Below are 26,949 nucleotides of genomic sequence, written 5' to 3'. Positions count from 1 at the left end.
CATATTAAATATCTCTCTTTATAGTTTCTTTTAAATTGTAAATAATATAGAATAATGTTTAGAAAGGTGCTTAGAGGGAAACATGAGACACCTTTTTTTGTAAAAGCATCTTTAGGCTTTAGTTTAGCAAATTCTAGAAGCTTGGGGAGTGAGCTTAGTAAGGGGGGTGTGATCTTAGGAGTTTTTTTGGGTAGCTTAGGGAATAAGCTATGTAAATGACCAGCCCTTACTCCTATAAAAGGAGGGCTTAGGTCCTTCACAATTCAGATTGGAATTATATAGTAGAGAGACTATACTCAAATTTGGAGAGAATTTGTGAGTTTTGAGTCTTCCTCTTCTTTGCCTTATCTTGTGAGCTATGGTGAGCTTCAAGTGGTGGCACTCCATCACTTATCTTGGTTCAAGGTTCCAAGTGGCGTGAATGGCTTCTTCCAATTCTCAAAATCCAGCAAGCATCTTCCTATAAGTGTTCTTCTTCCTTTTTCTTCATTTTTCCATTCGGTAGTTTGATTCCTAGAGTTTTACTTCTTTTCTACCGTTTAATTTTGTGTTTCCAGCATTGTTTCCTTTAATTCTATTTGGTTCAGTAGCTAGCTTTTAAATTCTGTCCAGCTTTAATTCTTGTTCTTCTTTCCTTGTGTTTTGATTCAATTTGACAATACATGGACTTCCATATGAGTCTTGGTTGGTGCTAAGTTTTGGTGAGTTCTTGAATTAGAACATTGATCCAATTCTAATGTGAAGTGCCTTTCAAATCCAGCTCAAGTTGTTCCTAAGAATGTCAAGAATCATGTGTTCTTGTAGTTACATTCACATCATGTGGTATCTAGAGTCTAGGCTTGTTGTTGCTTAAATTTTGATTTGTATTGCACTTTACATTTCAAGAGCTCTTTAATTCAAGTTGTTTACCATTCTGTATTAGGATTTATTTTGAGTTTTCTTGCTGTTTTCTTTTGTTACACCATGTGTTTGTGAAAAGGATTCTAGCACTCATTGTTCATATGAGTATGGCTGCTCTTTTGGAATGACATTCTCCTTCCTAGAGCTGACCTTAAGCTTCCTTTCACTTGTGGTTATATCTTGTTATATGTCTTTTAATTTTGTAATCATGTCAAGTTTTGTCTTAGTCATGTTATTCCATAATTGTCATTACTTCTAGTAGTACTTTTATTGCTTTAATTGTTTCTTGCTTTGGTTTACTTTCTGTTTTTTGAGTTTATTGCTTGATCCTTTGTGCATTTTCATTTTTAGATTTGAGTTCATGCTTGTATTTTCATTCTATACAAGTTCCTTTACACAATTTCCATTATGTCTTTGCTAGTTCATCATACTGTTTTTCATTCCTAAATAGGCTCCTCTGTTTTCTTACAAACGTGCTACTGTTTTCAATTTACTGCAATTAATTGGCTCATAGGAAATTTGTGAAAATTTGGATTTACATACTTCAAAGTGTTACAAAAGCATAGAAAAAAGAATCATTCAAAAATTCCAAGTACACAAAAAATGATAAATAAAATACGAAAAGTGTACCATACTGCCGAAAAGAATACGGTAATTGGGCAGCAATTTTGAAAAATTTATTTCTCTCAATTGGCTTACTGTTTTGACCTCATTCTAGTGCCATTTTTGGGTTAAGACATTGAAGTCTCTGTGGTTAATTTTTCACATTCCAGTTCGCTTTCAATCGGTACATTTAAATCTGTAAACATAGCACAGTTTGTTTTAAAAAAAAAAAATTGCAGTAGCTGTTTTCTGTTTTCTTTAATCTACTCTAGCACTTTTCTTTAGGACTCTTTTTGTGTGCCTTCTTTATTCATTGAGTTCCTTATTTTCTTAATTGTCTTTCATTCATATTCTTTCTAGTTTGTCATACATTACTCTCTGTTTTTTGGTTTAGCTTTTATTGTTTACACTTTTTTCTTGCTTGTCTTTTTGTTCTTCTTAAAAGTTGTGTGGAGACTTGTTCTTAAGTAAGTTGGTTTGCTGTGACATATTTCACTTGAAGCTACTCCATTTCACAAGCAAGGCTTGCTTGAGGACATAATATTTTCTTAGAGTGGTTTGAGTGCTTTCTTGGGCATTTTCCAGCAACCTATATCTCACTGTTTTTAATTGTTTAACAAGTTTCTTTCACTATTTTGTTTTCTGTTTTTGTGTATTTTCTGCTCATGGCTCATTTCTCTAGTGGAGAGTCCTCCAAACCGTGTTCACCACAAAAGGCAGCCCTTTATGAAGACTTAAAGAATGCCAAGCAATCCAATGCTCACTATCTTGAGGTGATTAGGAAGATGGAAGCACGGCTCCAAAGTTTGGAGTTAAACCGAGAAGAAATGCATCACAACCGTGAGAGAAGAACTCCTCCTCCTAGTCGGCATTCTTCAAGACACTCCCATGGCTATTATGAAGATAATCCAAGGCCAAGACATCATCACCATGAAGAGAGGCGCCAACATGTGGCTGGCCCTTGTTCTCCTAATGTAAAACTTCCTAGTTTTAGTGGTGAAAGTGATCCCAATGTATACTTAGGATGGGAGGCTAAGGTGGACCAAATTTTTGATGTAAATGGGGTTAGGGATGAGCATAGGGTTAAGTTAGCTTCTTTAGAATTTTTGGACTATGCCATGCAATGGTGGCATCAATACCTCATGGACATTGACCTACACAAGAGGCCGCCCGTGGTCTCTTGGAACGATTTGAAAGCATGTTTACGCGCTAGATTCGTACCCCCACACTTTAGGAAAGACCTTATGTTGAAACTCCAACGGTTTCATCAAGGCGCGCTAAGTGTGGATGATTACTTTAAACAACTAGACACGCTTTTAATTCGGGTTAATATGGATGAGAGTGATGAAGCTAAGATAGCTAGGTTTGTGAGTGGCCTTCGAAGGGACATTCAAGACGTGGTAGAGTTACAAGAATATTCTTCTTTGGAAAATGTGGTGCACCTTGCTAGCAAAATTGAAAATCAACTTGCAAGGAAAAATGCTTTCAAAAATTCTTCTAAGGATAACTACTACCACTCTTCTTGGAAAAATAAAAATAACTCTTTTTCAAATATCCCTTCTAAGGACTCTACTTTCAAACCTAGAGAGTCTAAGCCTTCCACTTCCAATTCTAGGCCTAAATCACCACCTAAAACGTCTAGTAAGAAGTGTTTTAAATGTTTAAGCTATGGACATATTGCTTCTAATTGCCCTTCTAAACGAGCTATGTATATGCATGATGGGGTAGATAGTAGTGAGCATGGGTCCGAATCTTCTAGACATTCCTCACCTTCTAGATCCCCAAGTGAGAGTGAAAGTGAAAGCCCACATGAGGGTGACCTATTATTAATAAGACGCATGCTTGGACAAGTGTTAAAACCTTTTGATGAAACTCAAAGAGAAAATATATTTCATTCAAGGTGTCTTATTAGTGATAGAGTATGCTCTTTGATTGTGGATGGGGGGAGTTGTGCGAATGTGGCAAGCACAAGAGTGGTAGACAAACTTGGATTGCCTACCATCTCTCATGCCAAGCCCTACAAGTTACAATGGTTGAGTGAGGTGGGTGAGATAGTAGTGAACAAACAAGTCCTCATTACATTTTCCATTGGCAAATATAAAGATGAGGTCTTGTGTGATGTTGTTCCAATGGAAGCTACTCATATACTTTTAGGTAGGCCATGGCAATTTGATAGAAAAGTTTTTCATGATGGCTTTACCAACAAAATTTCTTTTCACTTCCATGGGCACAAAGTCACTCTTAAGTCTCTCTCTCCAAAGGAAGTAAATGAGGACCAAGTTAAAATGAGAGAAAAAAGAGAGAAAGAAAATGATATAAAAAGTTCCAAGAGAAGCCTTCTCATGTCCACACAACAAGTTAAAAGGGTAATAGTTACTCAAAAGCCTATTTTTTTAGCTATTCCTAGGACTATTGACTGTGAGTCGGCTAAGGATAGTCCCACATGTTTGGACAATTTGGTAAAGGACTATGAAGATGTGATTCAAGATCCTCCTAAAGGCTTACCACCTCTAAGAGGGATTGAACACCAAATAGACTTAATGCCCAGGGTTTCTTTACCACATCGTCTAGCATATAGGACCAATCCCAAAGAAACTCAAAAAGAAAATGAAAAGGAAATTGAAGTACATGATAAACCGAGTCTTAATACCTTCTCAACTAAATCACTTTTGTTGACTCGTGCTACACCTACAAGGTCTTCTTCTTCTTTGTCATTTTCATTACCTAAGGTTCCTACTTCCACACCATATTGGATAAAGAATGTTAAGGATGATTTTTTCATATCTCCTATTTTACCAAATAATATCATTCCTAAACAATCTTTTCCAACATGGTCTGTGTATAGACCATCTTTTTCTGAACTCCCAACATTTCAAAGTGATAAGTCATGTTTGCCCATTTCTTCTTGTCTTCTCTTATATAAAAGCAAACTGACTTTGTTTTATGCAGGAGTACTGAATTCGTGGACGAATTCTCTCCAACTCGGGGAGTATGATGGATATCCACTAGGAGAGGATTTTATTAATGAAGGAAGAGGATTTTCACCTACACATTTGAAGTTCTTCCTTCTAGTCTTCTCACAAATTAAATGAAGTCAAAGAGAAGATCAAGCCTAAAGATAAAGAAGTCTACAAACTCTCAAATAATAGGCTTCATATTAAATATCTCTCTTTATAGTTTCTTTTAAATTGTAAATAATATAGAATAATGTTTAGAAAGGTGCTTAGAGGGAAACATGAGACACCTTTTTTTGTAAAAGCATCTTTAGGCTTTAGTTTAGCAAATTCTAGAAGCTTGGGGAGTGAGCTTAGTAAGGGGGTGTGATCTTAGGAGTTTTTTTGGGTAGCTTAGGGAATAAGCTATGTAAATGACCAGCCCTTACTCCTATAAAAGGAGGGCTTAGGTCCTTCACAATTCAGATTGGAATTATATAGTAGAGAGACTATACTCAAATTTGGAGAGAATTTGTGAGTTTTGAGTCTTCCTCTTCTTTGCCTTATCTTGTGAGCTATGGTGAGCTTCAAGTGGTGGCACTCCATCACTTATCTTGGTTCAAGGTTCCAAGTGGCGTGAATGGCTTCTTCCAATTCTCAAAATCCAGCAAGCATCTTCCTATAAGTGTTCTTCTTCCTTTTTCTTCATTTTTCCATTCGGTAGTTTGATTCCTAGAGTTTTACTTCTTTTCTACCGTTTAATTTTGTGTTTCCAACATTGTTTCCTTTAATTCTATTTGGTTCAGTAGCTAGCTTTTAAATTCTGTCCAGCTTTAATTCTTGTTCTTCTTTCTTTGTGTTTTGATTCAATTTGACAATACATGGACTTCCATATGAGTCTTGGTTGGTGCTAAGTTTTGGTGAGTTCTTGAATTAGAACATTGATCCAATTCTAAAGAGAAGTGCCTTTCAAATCCAGCTCAAGTTGTTCCTAAGAATGTCAAGAATCATGTGTTCTTGTAGTTACATTCACATCAGCAAGGGTGGGCTCTGGAGCAGTTTCAGCTCCCTCCTCGAGAGCAAGGTAGTTTGGGGGCGTGGAGGCGCTGGGGGGTGGTCCCTCAGAGATTCAACATTTTTGTCAGAAGAAGAGTGGGATGCAGCCACCATAGTGGTCCTTCTTCTCTTGAAGACAGGGCCCTCTGCAGAGTCTTCCTCTTCATCTGAAGGAACTATTACCACCCCTTTGTTTTTCTCTAGGGGGGCTAGTAAAGGAGAAGTCTTGACCATGACTAAGGGGATAGCCGCGATCGGGATTTGAGAAGTAGGGAGTGGGGTGTTGTGAGAAGGAAGGGGGTTCTGTGTGGTTTGTGGAGATGCAGGTTGTGGGTTTGGTAGTGGTGAGGCAGGTGTTGGTGTGGCTTGAGCGGAGAGAGATTGGAGAAGTGGTAGGGGGCGGCAGGGGCCGAGTGTGTGGAGGTACCAGCTCCACCAGCAGAGGTATTGCCACGAATGGACAAGACTGGAGTCTTGTCCGCTTCTCAGCATCCAACACCATGTTTGTACCAAAGAGAAAGTATTGTGAGTTAAGCATGCCATAAAAGTCAAGACAATCAGCATAAGAATGAATCACAAAACAAGCAAGAGGAAGTATGAACAGAGTTAGTGCTTGAAGAAGGTAGGGAAGGGATTATTCCCATACCAATGCAGCTGGTGAGTGTAGCAGACTCATATTCGTGCTTGATCAGCTCAACGGTGTTGAAGACCACCCCCAAGCTTGCCAGGACCTGGCACACCTCGCGGTCAGCTGAGGATAACTCGTTCAAGGTCTTGGCCTTTTTCAGCTCCAGCTCTCCTACCCAGTACAGGGGGAAGCCGTCTAAGGCTGTGGGGTCGACTTCAGAACTGCATACCCTGAAGAACTTTCCCCTAAATCCTTTGTAGGATTGTTGAAAGAGGGTCAAGATGATCCTTCCAGCTATCCCACTGAAGCTGACCCAGAGGTTCTTCTCGGGGCTCTTAGCTTCGAAGAAATGCAAGAAGACGTCCATGGAGGGGGAGTGGCCGAAATGATTGCAGAGGATGCTGAAGGCCCTGATGAAGGTCCAACTGTTAGGGTGCAGCTGGGCCGGGGCCACGTTAATCTCGGTAAGAAGTTCCCTCTCGAAACTGGTGAAAGGGAGGCGTTGTCCAACGCGTTTGAACACTATTTGATAAAAGAAGAAGAACGGTTCCCCACCGTTTGAACGGTTATCAACACAGACAGGTTCGCCCATTGTGTAGGGGCAAACAAAGATGTAGGCATCGTGCCTTCTCCCGAATGCTCTACCCTTACAGCTAGGCTCGCTGTCCAGATGGGCTCTCCAGTCAGAAAGGAGGTCAGGGTGGAGGTTTCCGCGAGGAGCTCGTCGGAGGCCCAGGGATAGAGGGGTTTGTAGTTGACGTTGGGAGAAGGAGGATTAGCGGTGGTTTTTCTCGCCATGGTACAACAAAGGAAGTTGGGAATAAGAAGAACAAAGGTTTAGCAAACAAGGCTATGATGTGAAACTAGGGAGAAAACGCAGAAAAACCCTACCCACGCGAGAAATTTCATAAAACAGGTGAACGAAGAAACGCGAAGAAAAACGTAAATGCGAGAATCTAAACAGTCAAAGGCAGTAATATCAACGCATGAAATCAAGAGTAAAGAGCCATCAATGCATAAAAATCATACCTTTGATGTTTGAGCAACGAAAGTCTCAGTTTTGCAAAGAGGGATCAGAGAAAGCTTGGGAAAGAAGATGAAGAGTGCAATCGTTCGCGTAAATGATGGAACAGTGTCTAAAGCGCGCATTTTCAAAAGGTTTAACGTAAACTTAAGAAGTGCAAGAGGCATTAAGTCATGGTCGTGCGATTGGCCACGTGTTTATGGATTACCGCATGAGTAGAAAGTGTCACTTCATAGCACATAGTGTCTTGTCATAGAATGTCACGTTGGACGGTAGGGCGGGGCCTTAGTCTTTTCGCTGAGCAGTTGTCAACTCAAGACTGGGGGGCTTGTGTACCGACCCGTCCTCGGGCGTTGACCAAAGTCAACATAGTGGGACCCATTAGGGGCGCTATGAAGTAAGCAAGGGAGTTGACCGGCCTCGAGCGTTGACCGACCTCGGGCGTTGACCGGCCTTTGGCGTTGACTGGGTTTGGTACCAGGAATGTGCCTGTGCTAGAAGGGTGTCCCCCCACGATACCCACGGGTAGGAGCGACCGTGGAGGAGGCGACACAGTAGGAGGCGGCACGGTAGGGACGTGGAGGCCTCGGGCCTCGGTCCCCAAACAGTAATAGAAGGTGAGGAAAGGTGGTTTTCAAGCCACACCTCCAGCACCAGAAAGGAGAAGCCCCACTCACAAGGGACCCGTGCATAGAGTGTAGAGACGCGGCAAGTACGCACCACCGTTAGAAAGCCCCCGGGGCAGAGACGACCCATGAGAGGGTCACGTCCCAGGAGGCGATTCGCATGCATGGTACGTGAGGAAGGCAAAGAGCCCCTAAGGCGGATGACTCAGAGGATGGGCGCATGAGTTGACACCCAAGTAGTCACCCTCGCGCGGGATGCACTCTGGGAGAATGGTCTTACATATTGGGATTTCCCTAAGTTTGGGCTACAGTGTCGTGAGGCTGCACCCATAGATAAGCTTAAGTCAGAGGTAGACACGTGGCAGAAACACAGACAAAGGTATATAAGGCTTTGCTACAAACAGACTAAGGTACGTTTTCACACTTTACACACAAGAGACCAAAGAAAGAGAGAATTCAGTTACGCACTTCTTTGAGCACTGAGTTGTTGGTGTTCTGCGACGAGAAGTGTCACGGTGTTTTCTACCATAACTGACTTGAGCGTCGGAGTGCAAACGGCCGCGAGGACGCCCATTTGTCTCTCTATTTCAGGTGTTCGCAGAGGGTCATCATGGATAGATAGAACCTCAACCAACTGGCCCGCTTCTCTGCGTTTAGCATCATGCTTGCACCAAAGAAAGAAGAGATAAGAACTAAGAAAGCAGGGAGAACCAGAAAACCAGTACAAGTGTAAGCTAATAAATACAAAAGAACAATAAACAGAGTGATGCATAAGGAAGATTAAGAAAGGATTCCTATACCAATATAACCAGCAAGCCCAGTTGGGCTGTATTCGTTCTTAATGAGCTCTGTGGTGTTGAAGATCACCCCCATGCTGGCCAAAACTTGGCGTAGCCCGCGATCAGCTGAAGAGAGCTCATCCAAGGTCTTGGCCTTCTTGAGCTTTAGCTTCCCCACCCAATATAACGGGAATCCATCAAGGGCGGTGCGGTCGTGCTCGGAGCAACACACCCTGAAGAATTTTCCTTTAAACCCTTTGTATGACTGCTGGAATAGGGTAAGGATCACTCTCCCTGTCACCCCGCTGAAGCTAACCCAGAGGTTTTTCCCAGGATTTTTGGCTTCAAAGAAATGAAGGAAAACGTCTACGGAGGGGGCATGACCAAGTAGTTACAGAGAATGGAGAAGGCCCTGATGAAGGCCCAACTATTGGGATGTAGTTGGGCAGGGGCGACGTTTATCTCAGTTAATAGTTCCCTTTCAAAGCTATTGAAAGGGAGGCGCTGCCTAATGCGCTTGAAGACGGTTTGATAGAAGAAAAAGAATGATTCACCATTGTTGGAGCGGTTGTCCACGCAAACGGGTTTGCCCTCTACACAGGGACGAACCGAGATGTAAGCATCACACTCTCTCCCGAACGCTCTACCCTTGAAATCAGGTTCGCTGTCCAGGTGTGCCCTCCAGTCAGCGAGAGAGGTGAAGGAGGAGGTTTCAACGAGGAGGTCATCGGAAGCCCAGGGGTACAAGGGCTTATAGTTGACGCTAGGAGGATGAGGGTTGGCAGTGACTTTTGTTCGTGCCATGATGAAGAAAGCTAAGAAAAACAAGGAAAAGAAGAAAGCAAAGGTTCAACAAGGGGAAACTATGGTGTGAAACTAAAAAAACCCAATAAACCCTACTCTCGTCGAAAAACCCAGAAAACAGAAGAATGAAGAAGATGCAGAAGAAGACTCGAAACGTGGAAATATAAATAGTCCCAGGCAGTTATCAATGCGTGAAATTAGAAATAAAGAGCAATCAATGGAGAAAAAGCATACCTTTGATGTTTGATGAGCGAAAGTTTTGGTTTTTGCGAAAGAAGAAACCAAAGAGCTCGAGGAAGAAGATGAAGAGTGCAAGAGAAGTTTCAAGTGATGGAACAGTGCATGAAACGCAGGTTTTTGAAAGACTTAATGAAAACTTGAGAAGTGCAAGCGACGTTAAGTCCCAGCCACGTGATTAAGACACGTGTGTTGATTACAACATGAACAAGAAGGCGTCACTTCAGTGCACTGTGCACGTCCTGTCACAGGAAGCCACGTTTGTCGGTAGGGTGAGACCATAGTCTCTTCGCTGAACAAGTTGACAGCTCGAGACTGGGGGGCTTGTGTACCGACCGGTCCTCGGACTCGGGCGTTGACCAAAGTCAACGCGGTGGGACCCCGAAGGAGAGGTCCACTGGAAAGTACAGTAGGACAGGAAGGAGACTCGTTAGGCTCGCGAGTAAGAGAGCCGAGGAGGGGGCGACACCAAAGCAAGGCGTGGAGTCCTCGGGCATTGGCATCTCAACAGTAAAAATGGAAAAAGAAAGGTGGTTTTCAAAGCCACACCCCAGTTGTCAGTAAGGAGAGGCCCAGATCACGAGGGACCCGTGCATGGGCTGTAGGGGCGCGGTAGTACGCACCACCGTTAAAGAGCCACTGGGAAAGAGACGACTCGTGAGGGTCACGTCCTAGGGGTGATTTGCATGCATGGAACATGAGTAAGGCAGGGAACTCCCAGGGCGGATGACTCAGAGATTGGGTGCATGAGTTGGCATCCAAGCAGTCATCTCGCCCCAGTAGCACTTCGGCAGGGTAGTCTTACACACTAGATGACCCTAAGTCTGGGTGTTAGTGTTGCTAAGACGCGCCTATAGGATGCTTAAGTCACAATCAAACAGAAGGACAAACACACGGAAAGGTATATAAGGGTGACAACAGACATAACCAGGTACGTTTTAGAACACGTTACGCTTCACTAGTACACATTACGCATTTCTGAGAGAAGCAACACAGAGTGAGAGAGAACACACACACAATGCTCTCAGAGTTAGAGTTTGGTGTTCATTGCCCAAAAGACTGACTTGATCGTCGGAGTGCAAACGGCCGCGAGGGCGCCCTTTGTCTCTTTGTTTTCAAGTGTTTCCATCGGAGAAAAGGGACGTGGGAGCAGAGGGTTCTTGGATGCGAAGTTATCAGATACGCACAAAGATAGTTAGGTCAACCAGCGGGAACAATTATATTATAGGTCACTATGGTTGTATATGAAAGTGAACCTAATATTTAATTTTCTTTAGAAATCAATATAAATTTTGAGAGTATGCATATTAATAATATTTGGGGGTTAATTAAATTAATTTCATATACATATCTTACATTTGAGTAAAATTTCAGGGTATACCTTAGATTACATTACATGTAAGTTAATTAATCAATTAAACATTCATTAAGTGTTAACAAATTTAGCTTATTTTTTCTTATTTTGTTATATTTAAATAAATTAATATTAAAAATCATAATATTTAATAAATAATTTCGTATATTTCAACGTGACCTGATGTATGTATAATATTAAAGCATATACTAAAAACATATATATTTTTCATACATTATAAAAACACTTGCTTTGGTATAGTAATTAGTTAATTAAATTATAAAGTAAAAAAAAATCTTTTATTGGAATATAGGTTAAATAATAAATTGAAGAAGTTTTAAAAATTATAAATGCATGTGTTTAAGTATAATAGTGAAAGTAACATTTTTCTAATTTTTTATTGTTGATTTGTGAGGGTTAAGGGAGAAGTAACTATGACATGGATGGTTAAAGATGCATATGTTGTTTTTCAAATTTTGAAACACTTATGCATTGGTTAACTGCATGCACAGTTAAATCTGGAACTGCATAGGCTCGTAGTAACACTGGGTAGGGTGTAATTTCTTAAAACATACCATATTTTAACAATAAACGTCAAAATACAATAAATATTAATATTTATAAAAAAATATAAAAAAGAATTTTTTTTAATGAAAATATAAAGAACATAAAAAGTTAAATGTTTTTATAATTAACAAATTATAAATTTTTATAAGGCATATTCTCCCTACACCCAATCAATTTTGGCCGGCACCCAATCATCCTTATGAAAAGACTAAAATATCCTTAATGAAATGAAAATTAGGTTAAGGATGTGCACCCAATCCAGACACCCAATCCAGGCACCCAACACCTACACAACAACCACCCACCGTCGTTTTCATTCTTCTCTATGCGCGTTCTCCCTGTGGTAGCATTCTCCGTTCACCGAGGCAGTGACGCTTCACCTTCACTGAGGAGGAGCGACGTCTATTGTTGTGGTGATTGAAGCGGCATCATGTGTGAGGGAGTTAGACGGCGACAAACAACGAAGCCACCGGAAAAACAAAGTCACCGGAGAAGACGACACACATTATGATTAGTTTTCTCTTTACCTAGGCGTTCCGGATATTTTTAGTCGGAATTGCTTAATGACCTACGAATATGGTTATCCGGACATCATTTTGTTGGTTCCATATTTGTGGTATCCGGAAGTGTGATTTTTTTACTGTGGATGCCTATGTTCGGAAGTAAGCTTGTTTGCACTGCACTGCTTATATTTGGATAAATTTATCCAGAATCCATTTTCCACTTACGGTCATTTACGTTTGGAATTCATCTTTGTCTTACGGATATATATGTTCGAAATATTAAATTGAAAATCTTAATTTTTTACACAGATTTCTATATCTGGAATGAACAACAATCCCTTTCATACTTGTGCATCTGGAGGCCAATATTCAGTTTTCACCATTTTTCTTAATAAAGAAGACAAGGGCAAAATGAGATTTTAAAATTTTGTCCGGTGTCAGTCAAAATTGATTGGGTGCAGGAAACAATTGCCTTTTTATAAATAATTAAAATATTAATATTTATTATTAAATAAACATTTGTCTTTTTTTAAACGGCAGACAACCCTTATCCACTAAATAAGTCAGTACAGTCAGAGACACCACTGCCTCGCTCCAAAACCCTTTCGTCTTCCTCCGTTTGTTCCACACTCCAACTCTCCAAATGGCGGAAACCACCAAAATCCGTTTCGGCTTCATCGGCTGCGCCCAAATTGCGCGCAAGGTCTCCCGCGCCGTCGCGCTCGCGCCTAATGCCGTCCTGCACGCCGTCGGGAGCCGCTCCCTCGACAAGGCCCGCGCCTTCGCCGCCGCTAACGGATTTCCTGCCGGCGCCAAGGTGTACGGCTCCTATGAGGCCGTCCTCGACGACCCCGAGGTCGACGTAGTCTACCTGCCACTCCCCACCAGCCTGCACGTGCGCTGGGCCGTGCTCGCCGCCAGCAAGAAGAAGCACGTGCTGCTTGAGAAGCCAGTTGCTCTTAATGTTGCCGAATTTGATGAGATAATTGCGGCGTGCGAATCCAATGGGGTGCAGCTCATGGACGGTACCATGTGGATGCACCACCCCCGCACCTCGAAGATGAAGGAGTTTCTCTCCGATGTAAACCGTTTTGGCCAGCTCAGATCGGTATGAACCTGTTTTGAATTCAATATTGCTTTTCTTGGCTTTATTCTTCAGCTTTTTTTATCAAACACCAATGACACAACAATTTTTATTTTAAAATATGAAATATTTTGGGTTAGATGAACTATAACCATAAAAATGTTATTATTTTATTAAACACCGATTAAACATTCATTGATATCACCTATGGCATGATATGTTTTTTTTTTTAAAATATGAAATAATTTAGGGTTTAGGGTTTGCGTCTTCTTCTGTGGTGGAGTGCGCGAGTTGCAGGTGGTTCGTGCTATGGTTGCGGTGTTCGAGGTGGTCGTGGGTTACAGGTGGATCGTGCGGTGGTTGCGGGTTGCAGGTGGTCACGGGTTACAGCTGGTGACAGGTTGCAGTGGTTGCGAGTTGAAAGTAGACTCTTAGATGGGGATGGGTTGTAGTGGTTGCGGGTTGAAAGTAGACGAGTCTATGACTCAATCCTACGAGTCGAGTCTACGGAACTCCCACGAGTCGTGGGAGTTCCGTTGACTTGTGAGTTTGACAACCATGGTCTTATCTTTTTGTTAATGTTTTTCAAGATAGAAAATTACTTTTTATTCTTGGCTATTTTTTTAAAATCATTTTTTAGTTTAGTTCAATAATAGAGTCTTATTATAATCTTACTTTAAATAATGTCTTACTCTATCCATAAGCATATTTTAATAAAAAAATTATAATTTAATAAAAAAATTAAAAAATTCAAATATTAAACTTATAAATGTAAACATCACCCTAAATTCCGCACTCCACGGAAGAAGACGCAGTCCACAGAAGACGCAAACGCAACCGACAATGAAACGCGAAACCCTAAGGTCAGTTGGTTTCATTTAATTTCCCCATTCAAAACGACACCGTTTTGGGGTTCCAGTTGGACTCGCCAACTCGGACCAGAGTTGCGAGTCCACCCCGATTTCACCGAGTCTGCGTCGAGTCTACCGAATTTACCCAAAAAACGAGTCTATTACCGAGTTAACTCAGTAAGGCCAAGTGGACACGTAAACTCGGACGAGTCAACGAGTTGACTTGCGAGTTTGATAACCATGGATAAGCAATAGATAGAGTAAGACATTATTTGAAGTAAGAGTATTATAAAACTCATTAATTAGAGTAAGTCATTATTTGAAGTAAGTATTATAAAACTCATTAATTTGAGTAAGACATTATTTAAAGTAAGGGCGAGGTTATCAAACTCGTGGGTTCACCCATAAACCCGTTTGAGTTTGAGTCAACTGGTGCTTCGCGAGTAAACCCGTGAGTGAACTTGTATTTTGACAAACTCTGTGTAAACTCGGACAGACTCGCTGAACTTGGTGCAAATTTGCAAGTTCGAGGCCTTGTGAACGAGTTATGAAAAAAAAAACCCAAAAGGACTGAGATGTCATCGTCACGCTTGATTGTCACTGTGCCTCGCTATCGTTGTGCCTCACCGCACTGCGCCTCGCTATTGTCGTGCATCGTCGTGCCGTCGCCTCTTCATTTTGGCTGTGGGTTTCGTGGGTTAATTGGGGAAATGTTAGATTTTGGGTTGGGAGTTATTTTTAAGTTGGGTTGGAGATTTTTAACTTGATTGGGTTGGGTTATTTTTAGGTTGGGTGTGGTGATTTTTAACTTGATTGGGTTTAGGGTTGGGAGTTATTTTTAGGTTGGGTAGGGGGTTTTTAAGTTGGTTGGGTTGGGTTATTTTTAGATTGGGTTTGGGGATTTTTAACCTGATTGGGTTTAGGGTTGGGAGTTATTTTTAAGCAGATTTGGGATTTTTTTTAATTTAAAATTGCTGAAATAAGATTGGGATTGAGATTATATTATTCTTTATTGATTTGATGTTTCAACACGGTAAAAAAAAATTGTAAAATGATATGAAATTGTATATGAATATATTTTTATTAAATTTTTATATGAAGAGACTTGTTACGAGTCATGTTTATAGACCTTCCACGAGTATGAGTAAACTCTTGAGTCTTAGTAGACTCTCGAGTCTGATAAGAGTACTATAAGACTCTTTCATTGAAGTATAAATCGTAGGAAAATCATAAAAATGTTATGCCAGATCAAGAAAAAGAATAAATTAAGGCAATATATGGTGACACTTGGAATATCGATAGTCTTAGGTGCTTGAAGTACTTAGAAAGATTAAAGATAAGGATGGGCAAAAGATCCAAATTGTCAAATCCAATCCATAATTATCCAAATCCATATTACTTTAAGTCTATTTAAATGAATTTATGTAATCCAAATCCATATTTTTGGATTTTTAATCCAATCCATTTAATTAGATTTGGATTTGATAATATTTTGGATTTTAAAAATCCAAAATCAAGGTATCGTTTCAACTTATAAAATGGTAAGTTGAGTCAGGACCAAGTAATGTAGCACCGGGTCGAGCATAGGTCAAGTAAAGTAGGTTCGGAGACAGATCGAGTCAAGTCGGCCCAGGAGAAGGCCGAGTTGATTCAACTTGGACCCAAGTCAAGTTGACTTAACCTAGGCCTAGGTCGAGTCCAGTCGAACCATGCCTAGGTCAAGTTGATTCAGCTTGGACACACATCGAGTTAAGTTGGCCAAAACCCAGATTTTGTTGAGTCGGCCTAGGTCTAATCTAGTTAGAGTAAGCCCGGGCTCAAGTCCATCTTAGACCCAGGTTGAGTTGACTTAGCCTAGGCTCCAAATAAGTTGAATCAGTCCAAACCCAGGTCGATTCAAGTTGGTTGGGCCCAAGTCGAGTAAAGTCAGTCTGGGCCTAGATAAAGCTAATTGGGCCTTGGCCTAATTCGAGTCGAGTTGACCTAGGCCTAGGTCGAATTGAGTTGGCCCAACCTTGGTTAAGTAGAGTTCACCCAACCCAGGTCTAGCTGAGTCAACCTAACCCAGGTCAAGTTGAGTGGGCCCGAGCCCAAGTCAAGCTAAGTGTGCATGGGCACAAGTCAAGGTGAGTCATCCCAGGCCTAGGTCAAGCTTTGTCAGTGGGGGTCTATGTTGAGTTGAGTAAGCTTGAGCACGTGTCGAGCCAAATCGGCCTGGGCCCAAGTCGAGTTGACGCAGCCCAAGCTGCCTAGATCGAGCTAAGTCGGCTAGATGCCAAGGTCAAGACAAGTTGGTCGAGTTGAGTCGGCCCCGACCCATGTGGTTGAATCGTTTTGACTTGGACCCAGGTCGAGTCGAGTATGATGAATTCTAGTTGGGCCCTTCTTGGCTCGTGACATCGAGCCTACATTGGGTTGGGCCATCTTCAATCGAGTTGGGCAAGGCCTAGGTAAGATCGAGTCTAGTCGGGCTTAGTGTAGGTCGAGCCGAGTCGGGTCAAATCTATGTCTAGGTGGGCCTAGGTGGGACCAAGATGGATTGGGCCAGGTTAGGCCAAGTCGAGTTGGACCTATTTTTGGTTGAGACATCAAGCCCTGGGGCCATTTTAACTAAGTTGAGTTGATCCATGTCAGGTCAAGTTGAGTCGACCTATTCCTATGTCGAGCTGAGTTGGTTTGGCTCTACATTAAATCAAGTTGTGTTGGGACCAGGTCGGTTGAATTCGATCGAGATTAGGTTAAGTCGGGCCAAGATCGAGTTGAGTCCAACTGGGTATGGGTCGAGTAGGGTTCAGGTGGGATCAAGACGAACTGTGTCAAGTTGGGTCTGTGTCCAATCGATACACACATCAGATCAATCAAGTCAATCACACATCAAATTTAATCTAATTAACAAAGTGGATTTAATATAAATTTAATCCAGTGTAAATTGAATTAAAAAATCCAATGGATAAACACCCTTAATTAAAGATATACATATAAGTGGAATTTAAGGCCAGATAATACGGTTTTATGCATTGTCCATCTCCATGCAAATGGATGTTGTAGAAGGCATTCATAAGCTTTCACCTCAAGTTTTTAACATTGAGTGTTAGTCTTTAAACAAATAGACACAAGTTATAAATTAATAAAGTCTAGAGGCCTATGAGATAGAAGATGACTTTCCTCGTGAATGTAAGGTGTTGAAGATTTTTTGCTTCAGATGCAATAGTTGATTTTGTATTTAATTTTCATACTTGTATTATCTGATTATTTGAATTTTTTAAACCTTTGACAGTGATTAGATTTTTGGCCTCCTTTCACAATGATCGCAAGCTTTGGCATAGTTTTTCATTGATTAAATCTCATTTTGACTTTTACTTTTTTGCATGTTGAGAGACCTGAGAGTGATCAAGATTGCATAAATTTTGAAGCATAATCAAAGGCATAAGTAGAGCTTTGCATTTTCTCTTTGTCTTCTAAATGCTGCTTCATTTTTGTGCTGTTGTTCGTCTGATATTGAAAATGCAGTTGCTTGCCTATTCAGTATTAAGGGTATCATAGCCATATTTGTTGATTTTAGGTAGCCTTTTGGGCCTTGATATCTCTTGCCAGAGTACACAAGAGGCCCAAGGAAATAATTTTATTTTCCAGTTGAACTGACAAATAAACTGTATTGTTACTGTACTGTATCTAGGGCTTTGAGTATTAAATATATTTCAGATTCAAAATTAAGTGCCAATACACACATAACTATGAACAGATTATATCTCTGGCAACCATAACATTTTTTAGAAGTACAAACGTCGTAGCAATAGAAATATGTCTCAATTAATGACTATCAATTTATTTTTGAATTGCATACCTGTCTCTTGCTTACTGGGATAAGGTTTTTTACTTTTGCTGTGGTTGCATATTTGAAACCTTCTCTGTTTTACCTTTTCATCTAAATCTGATTTGCTTAGCTGTTCTGGTTCTCTCTAATTGTCTTACATTGTTGACCATCTATTTTTAAAGGGTTTTTTATTTTACTTCTATAGATTTCTTCGCAAATTCTGTGACGGTGATTTTAATCTCAGTCCTGTAAGTAAATAAGGGAAATAAGGGACTCTAAATAATGTGACCAATGACCTTATAATACTGTTTTCCACACTTTTACTCTAATGCATATTGTTTGGACTTTAAATGGAAGTTGTTGAATGAAAAGACAAGTTATAAGACACTTCTTAGAGACTTAGACTCTTGGCCATGTTATTTAGAGTATTGGGGAGGGGAATGGTGTGGTATGCATTCATATTCTGCATTGACATCCATAGTTTCTTTTTTACTTTCCCAGATTCACTCTAATTTTACATTTACTGCTGGTGCCGATTTCCTTGAGAACGACATTCGTGTGAAGCCAGATCTTGATGCTCTTGGTGCTCTTGGCGATGCAGGTTGGTACTGTCTTAGGGCAATACTGTGGGCTGCCAATTATGAACTACCAAAAACTGTAATCGCCTCACGCAATCCTGAGCATAATCAAGTTGGGGTGCTATTGTCTTGTGGGGCTACATTGTGCTGGGAAGATGGAAAAGTAGCAACCTTCTATTGCTCCTTCTTTTCCAACCTAACAATGGATATAAGTGCTTTTGGGACAAAAGGAACACTACATGTACATGACTTCGTTATCCCTTATGAAGAGAAGGAAGCATCATTTTATGCAGCTACAGAATCAGGTTTCGATGAAGGTGTTACAAAGTGGGTTCCACAGCCAAACAAGAACATAATAAAAACTGACATACCTCAGGAGGCTCTTATGGTAAATGAGTTTGCCCGTTTGGTGGCAGATATCAAATTCAACAATGCAAAACCCGATAAGAAGTGGCCAACAATTAGTAGGAAAACTCAACTGGTAATGGATGCTGTGAAGGCTTCAATTGATAGGGGTTTTGAGCTTGTTCGGATTCAGGAGTGAGGTGTATGAACCGAGGTCTGTGTTCTTGTAATGCATCACAAAAACAATTTCTGTTATGTATTTTGAGCAGTTCATCGCTGAGATGTATATAAAAGAGGTATGCAGGGTCTGTATACTCTTTTATAAACAATTTTACCTCATGTATGCCGTGTTTGTTTCCTTAAAAGAGGCATGCAGGGACCCTTACAAATTTATAATTTCTTTCAAATATATTGTAACAATCAATTTTTCTCTTCATTTTTTTATTTTCTCTTTTTTTTTCAGCAAATAATTAAATGAATTAAAGAAACATTTTAAGGGTGTTTCAACCCTTATACAAAAACTATCAAAGCAGACCTATTTTTCATTCCTATATCTCCAAGAGATAGTTCTACAATATGGGTTTAAAGATTCCAAAAGAACTAACATAATTCCCTTCTTATTACACAATTTCTATAATTATTGCAGAAGGAAACATCAAGCCATACTCATATACATAAAACTGGAAAACCTCTCACCTTAAATTAGAATATGCTAATAAACCTGATGGAAGAGGCCCCAGTACCAATCCTTTGAAAGGCCACCTAAATATCAAAATAAGGCAACCACTAGAGTTATGGTCAAAGAGGGGCCAAGAGGACACATTTTTACATGTCATAAACTCTAGTGTAGAATAGTTTTTAAAGTAGCATAGTTTAATTTAATTTTGTAATTGTGTTGAAACATGCAAAGAGGCACCTAGAAGGCTAAATCTTAAGTTTAATTAGGATTTCCAAATTAAACTAAAGTTCAGCCCACACATAGACATCATGGAGCGTAAGTTCTAGGCCATGGAAGGATTCTAGAGCTTGGGTGCTGAAATTGTAAGATTAATTTGAGTAATGAAATGCTGCTAAAATGTGTCATTCTTACTCCCTTACCTAAAATCTCTTAGGATTTAGGTCTTAATCTTCCAAAACTGCACCTCAAAGAGAGTTGGCCGAATCTCTCTCACTTTCACACTCTTCATGCACCTCTAAGGCTTACACAACTCCTAGGAGAGCTTTATTCCACCTCAATCCATGGATGTATCCGCAAATGCCACCACAAAAACCGCAAGTTGAAGAGCTCAAGCTATCATTTGGTATCTAGAGCCATGGTCTTCAAGAGATAAGTGTCTCTTTTCATTTTTGTTTTGTTTGAGTTCTTATTTTCATGTTGTTCATCTCTTGTTCATGTTGTCTTGCTGTTTTTACATTTTTAAATTGATTTAGATGTTGTTCTAAGCATTTCAATCGGTACAAATTGTTCAAATTGTTCTTGATCACCTTATTTTCATTTTTTGTGTAGGAATCTATGGTGAATTGTGTTGCTGTTTTGATTTTAGGTTACTTGAGTCTTGTTTGAATTCTTTGTTCGGTGCAGTATGATGTTCTTGAGTCATTTTATTTTCTGAATCTATATGTTTTGTCTAGTCATGTAATTCCAAGAATGTCAACAAATCTTAGTAGTACTTTTCTTGATTAATTTGTTTCTTGTTTTGATTTGAGTGTTTAATTTGAATTCTGACTTGTTTTGTTCCTTTGGTGCATTTTTCCTTTTAATTTAAGTTCATATTTGAATGATAGATCCATACAAATTCCTATAACATTCACTCCATTCTGTTTTTGAAGTTTCTCTTTCTGTTTTTAATTCCAGAATTAGGATTTCTCTGTTTTTACAAATTCTGTTCTGGCTGTTTTGTGTTATAAAATTAAATACGTTGAAGAAAAATTCTGAGATTCTGGATTTCAGTGGTTTGATGTGTTAGAAAAAGAAGAAAAAAAGAATTAGTTGAAAAGGAAAAATAGAAAAAAAAAGATAAATCACACAAAAAAAGTGTGCATTCTGGCGCTAAAATTGGCGGTAATTGGAAAGTGATTTTGAAAAAAATTATCACAATTAATTGGTGCATGTCTTTGGTGTGATTCCAGCGCCAAAAGTTTGCTAAGAGACTGAATCGTTTGTGTTTAAATTTTCAGAAGCAAATTCAAAATAGCCAGCTCAGCATAAATTTTTCAAGTCACGCTTTCTGAACCTGAAATTTTCAGTAGTGTTATTTTTTTTTATTTTGCTTGTCCAATATCATTCTGAACTCTTTTTAGTTGTGTCACATAATTAAATCCAATTGCTGTAGTGTTGTTTTTAAAATTTAATTGTTTCTTGCTTTCTTTTCTTGACCTCTATATTGTTGGTGGATAAATTTCAATTGGTGCTTGTTAAGTGGAAATTGACTTGAGGAGAGTCTACCTCTATTTAGTAGGTACTGTTTTGGAGAAATTAATTGCTTAAATCATAAGAGGTTCAAGGCAAGGAGCAACATCAAATACAAATACCAAAAACAAACCATACACTTTGAAGGGCACAACAAAGAAGAGCAAGTACAAGCCAAAGGAGTGCATAGTTTAGCAAGCTGAAATTAAATTTGTGCAATTCAATCTTTGTATTTCTTTGAGTTGTAATTACATTTCACCTTTGCTTAATTAGTGGATTAATCACGTTTAGACGGTGAGTGTGTCTTCAAAGGCTCAAAGTGTCTAAGAAGCCTCACCTAGGAAACGTCTAGTTTAAAGTTTTGTAGATTAGCAATTTTTAATTGTGTTAGCTAGTTTGTTTTACGTTAATCCTTGTTTAGCTTTGATTAAAATTGCTTACGTTAATTTTTTGCTTAAGCTTTGATTTTAATTGTTTTGTTTGTTAAATAGCTTTGCATTGTTTTCCTTGCATAAAATTTGATTTTTCATTTCTTATTGTAGTCTAAGTAATTTACTTAAAAAAAAGAATTGTGTGAAGTTTTTGAGGGATAGTTTTTGGTTAAGGCAAGACTTAGTACTTAAGAAGTCCTAGTGACTCACCTCTCTTACTTGGAAAGCTACCTTCCCTACTTTCCTCTTCTTTCTTGAAGTAAAATACTTTTAATCACAAATCTTTAGTCATGTCAACTCACTCCTCTAAATCTAATGAAAGTGATATGAAGTCCATTAAATCTCTTTTAAAACATTTATCTAAGGACTTTCAATCATTTTCATGTAGACAATTGGAGCTGAAGCCAAAATCAATGAGTTGACTAAAGAAAAGGATGAAAAATCTCAAAAATAAAAAAAAATATGTGCTCTCAAATTCATGATTCTTTTGGGGAAGAAAGTCTTAGGATAAATAAATATCATCAACCATCCCCTAGGAGAGCTAGAAAAGAGAGACAAGAAAACCTAAAGGAGGTTAAGATAGAGCTACCTCATTTCTATGAAAAAGAAGATGTAGAAACATATCTATATTGGGAGATGAAGGTAGAGCAATTGTTTGCTTGCAACCATGTGAGTGAAGAAAAGAAAGTACCCTTAGCTACCTTAAGTTTTCAAGGTGATGCTATATATTGGTGGAATGCCCTAAAAAGAGAGAGACATCTCCACAAGGATACTCCCATTACATATTGGAATGACCTTAGGGGAGCCTTGAGATGTCGCCATATTCCCTCACTTTATAATAGGAAGTTGATGGACAAGCTCCAAAGACTTCATCAAAGAAATATGAGTGTAGAAGAATATTGGCAAAAGATGATGTCATATATTAAGAGGGCATGGATTAATGAAGAAAACCATACCATCATATCTAGGTTTTTAAGTGGTCTCAAACTTGAGATAAGAAACAAAGTTGAACTTTTACCTTATAGAGATTTAAATGACTTGATTCAACTTAGCATTAAAGTTGAAAAACAAATTTTGAGAAAACAATCAAGTCGAAAACAAAGTTCATACTATGTATCTTATGACAAGGATGAGTTCCATAGAGGGGAAGAACATATAAAAGAAACATCTCTAGAACTTTCCCAAAACCTATCCAAGCATATCTCACACACTCAAGCTAGAAAAAATTCCATGTTTTACATACCTTGGTAATGATCAATTAGCATCTCATTGTTCCAATGAAAGATCTATGATCTTAAGGAACAAAGATAACAATAGTAGCCAAGAAAAAGAAACTAGTGAGAGTAAAGAAAATATGAAAATAGAAAATAACCAACAAGTGAAGGTCGAGTTATCTATAGGCACCTACAAAGATAAAGTTTTATGTGATGCAGTGCCTAAAGAAACTTGTCATGTCTTATTGAGACGACCATTGCAAAGTGTTAAATTTTCCATGCTCAATGGTCGTACCAACGAGACTACCTTCACACATAAAAAAGAAATTCTTCATGAAGGAGAACTCATGGGCCAATTTAGAGTTGATAAAACTCTAGAGTTTTTAAAAGGAAAATTCTTTTGGTCACCCATGAGAAACGATGTTCAAAGACATTACCCTAGATGTATTTCTTGTTTTAAAACTACAACTAAGGCAATGTCTCATGAACTCTATACTCCTTCACCTTTTGCAAATGTTCCATGGGAAGATATAAGCCTAGATTTTATATTAGAGCTTCCTTGGACAACAAAAGGTATTGATTCCATTTTTATGGATAAGCTCTTCTCTAGAGAAGTAATAGGACTTCCTAGTTTATCTCCAAGCATAGTATTGAAAAGAGCTCCAAAATTTGAAAACCATTTTTTGAGGATACTTTTAGAAAAACTTGGAACTAAGTTGTACTCTTCCAATTCTTATCATCCTCAAAAGAATGCTCAAAATAAAATTGAAAACATAGCTCTTTCTACTATGCCTAGAGTAATCATAAAAGGCAAACACAACTCTAGAGATGAGCATGCATACAATAAAGTAGTTCACAAAACTTCTTATATTTCTACATTTGAGATTGTATGTGGGCTTAATCCTCTTTCTCTTTTTGAGTTGTTACCATTTCCTAAAGGATTTGTGCCTAAGGAAAAAGTAACAAAAATTGAAAATTTTAAAATGCATAAGAGGATTAGAGAATACATACAACGACCAAAAGAGAAATATTGTAAAAAGTTGCCAAAAACAAAAGAAAAACAAAAATGGCAACTTCATAAAATGGATTTTTATATAACTGCTTCAACTAACTCATTTGCTTTATTTGATAATTCCCCTAGATGGACGTTTGATCCGGGAGGACAAGCATAGTTGAAGAAGCAAGAGGCTGCTATCCGAGATCAAATCTGTAGATCTGAGGATAGATCTTCTCGAGAAGGAGGAGATGATGGACACCATCCAGCCACATCCATCCCCCTAGCCATGAAGAAGAAGAAACAATGGATTTGAGGACAAATCCTTTTCAAGAGGGAGGGGATGATGGAAGAGGCCCCAACACCAATCCTTTGAAAGACCACCTAAATATCAAAATAAGGCAACCACTAGAGTTATGGTCAAAGAGGGGCCAAGAGGACACATTTTTACATGTCATAAACTCTAGTGTAGAATAGTTTTTAAAGTAGCATAGTTTAATTTCTTTTTGTAATTGTGTTGAAACATGCAAAGAGGCACCTAGAAGGCTAAATCTTAAGTTTAATTAGGCCTAATTAAACTAAAGTCCAGCTCACACATAGACATCATGGAGCGTAAGTTCTAGGCCTTTCCACACATGGAAGGATTCTAGAACCTACCTCCACATGTGTGCTCTCATTTAGGCGCCAACTTCATTTCATTTTGTGCACATTTGCCTTTCGTTTGGCTCTTCATTTCCAGCCTCCTAGTCCTATATAAGGAGAGCTTGGGTGTTGAAATTGTAAGATTAATTTGAGTAATGAAATGCTGCCAAAATGTGTCATTCTTACTCCCTTGCCTAAAATCTCTTAGGATTTAGGTCTTAATCTTCCAAAACTGCACCTCAAAGAGAGTTGGCCGAATCTCTCTCACTTTCACACTCTTCATGCACCTCTAAGGCTTACACAACTCCTAGGAGAGCCTTATTCCACCTCAATCCATGGATGCTTCCGCCAATGCCACCACAAAAACCGCAAGTTGAAGAGCTCAAGCTATCAAAACCCATAAAATTGGCTTCAATATTGACTAGCCAATTAAAACCACTATTATCGTATGCATCTTTGCTTAATTACAAACATTCTCTGCTCAATGATACCCCTAGTACAAATCTCTTTCCTGCATACTTGCAAATCTACATTGTTTTAATGTTTTGCTGTGGAGGTATAGATTTCCAGCATCAACAAGCCTTTTGGCACCATGAACCAACATTCATCAGCCTCCTTTGATATTTGCTTTCGCTTGTTTGTCTACTCCCTACATGTAATACCTCTATACCCCTACAACATAAAGACATTACCATCCTTCTAGCAAAGATCTGTGTTAAAATGTACCATTTCCAAGAAAAATATGCATGCACAAACTTGCACAAATTGCTAAAGATGGTTTTTAAAAGACAATTAAACCATGTTGTTTTGCTTAAGCTAGAATTCCAAAGGTCATCAAAACTATTCTAATAGATTTAAAGGGCCAAACAGTTTAGAGTCTTACCTACAATTCTACCACTTATTCGTTATCAAAATATTGTTTCTTATTTTGTAATTCCACATTCCATCATCCCCAAGATCTCTAGTAACAATCAAGCATAACTGTAAAAAGAACACTCTCAATCTTCCACGCCTCTTCAGTTAGCACAAAAATCATAAACCATCAAAAAAGGAAAATAAAAACTAGTATTTTTATCAACAATATCTTATACAACAAGGTTAAGTTGAAGGCTATCAACAACAAACAATGAGTAAACAATCAAATATAATGCAGGTTAAACTTGTATCCCTAACATGTTATGTTGTTGCCATTGATGCAGGTTATGGGAGATAAAATCCAGTTAGAGAAAGAGAACTTAACTCTACTTACTTTGTGTTTCATCCATGCCCATAATTGAATTTGTGCCATGGTAAGAATTTCCTCTGCATCTATCTTTGCTGGATTAAAAATAGTTATGTTTCTATGTTTCCAGATACACCAAATCACTAAGACCCAAAGACTTTTCCGTAATCTATTACCTTCTTTGTTAAAACAAATGCAAAAGAATTGCTCAAAATGATTAACTAACTCATTATGATACACCCAACTAATTCCAAGCCACCTATTGCACATATTCCAAATGACAATAGATACCTTACATGAAATTAGAATGTGTGAAGTTGACTCCTCTTCCCTCCCGCATAGGGTACATAATGTATCCCTCAAAATAACACCTCTTTTGTACAGGTTCTACTTAGTTGCTATCCTATTCGAAAAATCCCTCCATACATAAAACTGAGCCGATGGCATAACCTTTAAATTCCAAAGATATGCAACAATGGTGATACACCCCAATTCCATGATTAGCTAACTTTTTGTAAGCGAATTTTATTGAAGATGTATATGATGGTGGGTCATTCCATAGTCATAAATCCTCCTTATCTAGATGTAGGGAAACTTGTGAAATACTTGCCATAAACTCATCTACTAAAGGTTTTTGCCACTCAAACCACTCCCTTCTTCAGCGAAAAGCCTATTCCCACCCCTCCGTAGACCATCTTCCAAATCTAACAATAGGTTCATCTTTAATCAAGGAGTTATTGTAAATTATAGGGTATCTCTCTTTGAGCTGACCATTGATTATCCAGTCGTCTTTCCAGAATTTAAACTTGGCTCCAGATCCTACTTGCCAAACACCATTTGAATTGAACCAATTACTACCATGATCTGAGAGGCTTACTTTGGATAAATCAGTCCACCATATAGATTTATACTTATTCCTAGCATGTGTAGCAAAATTTACCTCCCTCCACAATCCATACTTCGATTCTAAGACATCCTTCCAAAGGCCAGTCTCAGTGGATTCCATTCTCCATAACCATTTTGCGAAGAATGCCTTATTAAACAGTTCAATACGCCTATTGCCAAGTTTGCCCTCCTCTTTTGGTTTATAGATGTTCTCCAGCTAGACCAAGCTATTTTCCTTCCCTCCGCATCCCATCCCCATAAAATTTTCTCTATAATTTTGTGATTTCCTTGCGCACTCCTATAGGGGCTTTGAAAAAAGATAAGAAGAACAAATGTATGACATCAATAACCGATTTTATAAGACAAACTCTTCTTGTGAATGATAGGTACCTCCCTTTCCACACTAAAAGTTTTTTTTTCTGATCTTAGATAGCACAGGCTCCCAAAAGGAACACCTAGATGGAT

At 38.9% G+C, this 26,949-nt stretch overlaps 1 protein-coding gene across 1 annotated transcript; it reads left to right on the top strand.

Moving 5' to 3' along the window:
- The first annotated feature begins 12,557 nt into the window (after window positions 1–12,557).
- LOC137837339 (uncharacterized oxidoreductase At4g09670-like) lies at window positions 12,558–19,122 on the top strand. The gene is made up of 2 exons (XM_068646320.1): window positions 12,558–13,122; window positions 18,265–19,122. Exons 1-2 carry the CDS (start codon window positions 12,658–12,660, stop codon window positions 18,883–18,885), a joined length of 1,086 nt encoding a protein of 361 aa, XP_068502421.1. The 5' UTR covers window positions 12,558–12,657; the 3' UTR covers window positions 18,886–19,122.
- The last annotated feature ends 7,827 nt before the right edge of the window (window positions 19,123–26,949 follow it).

The sequence above is a fragment of the Phaseolus vulgaris genome, chromosome 4 (assembly GCF_000499845.2).
Source record: "Phaseolus vulgaris cultivar G19833 chromosome 4, P. vulgaris v2.0, whole genome shotgun sequence".
NCBI classification, from domain to species: Eukaryota; Viridiplantae; Streptophyta; class Magnoliopsida; order Fabales; family Fabaceae; genus Phaseolus; species Phaseolus vulgaris.
The sequence above is the reverse complement of the archived record's forward strand: the minus strand, read 5'-3'. Positions and strand labels throughout refer to the sequence as shown.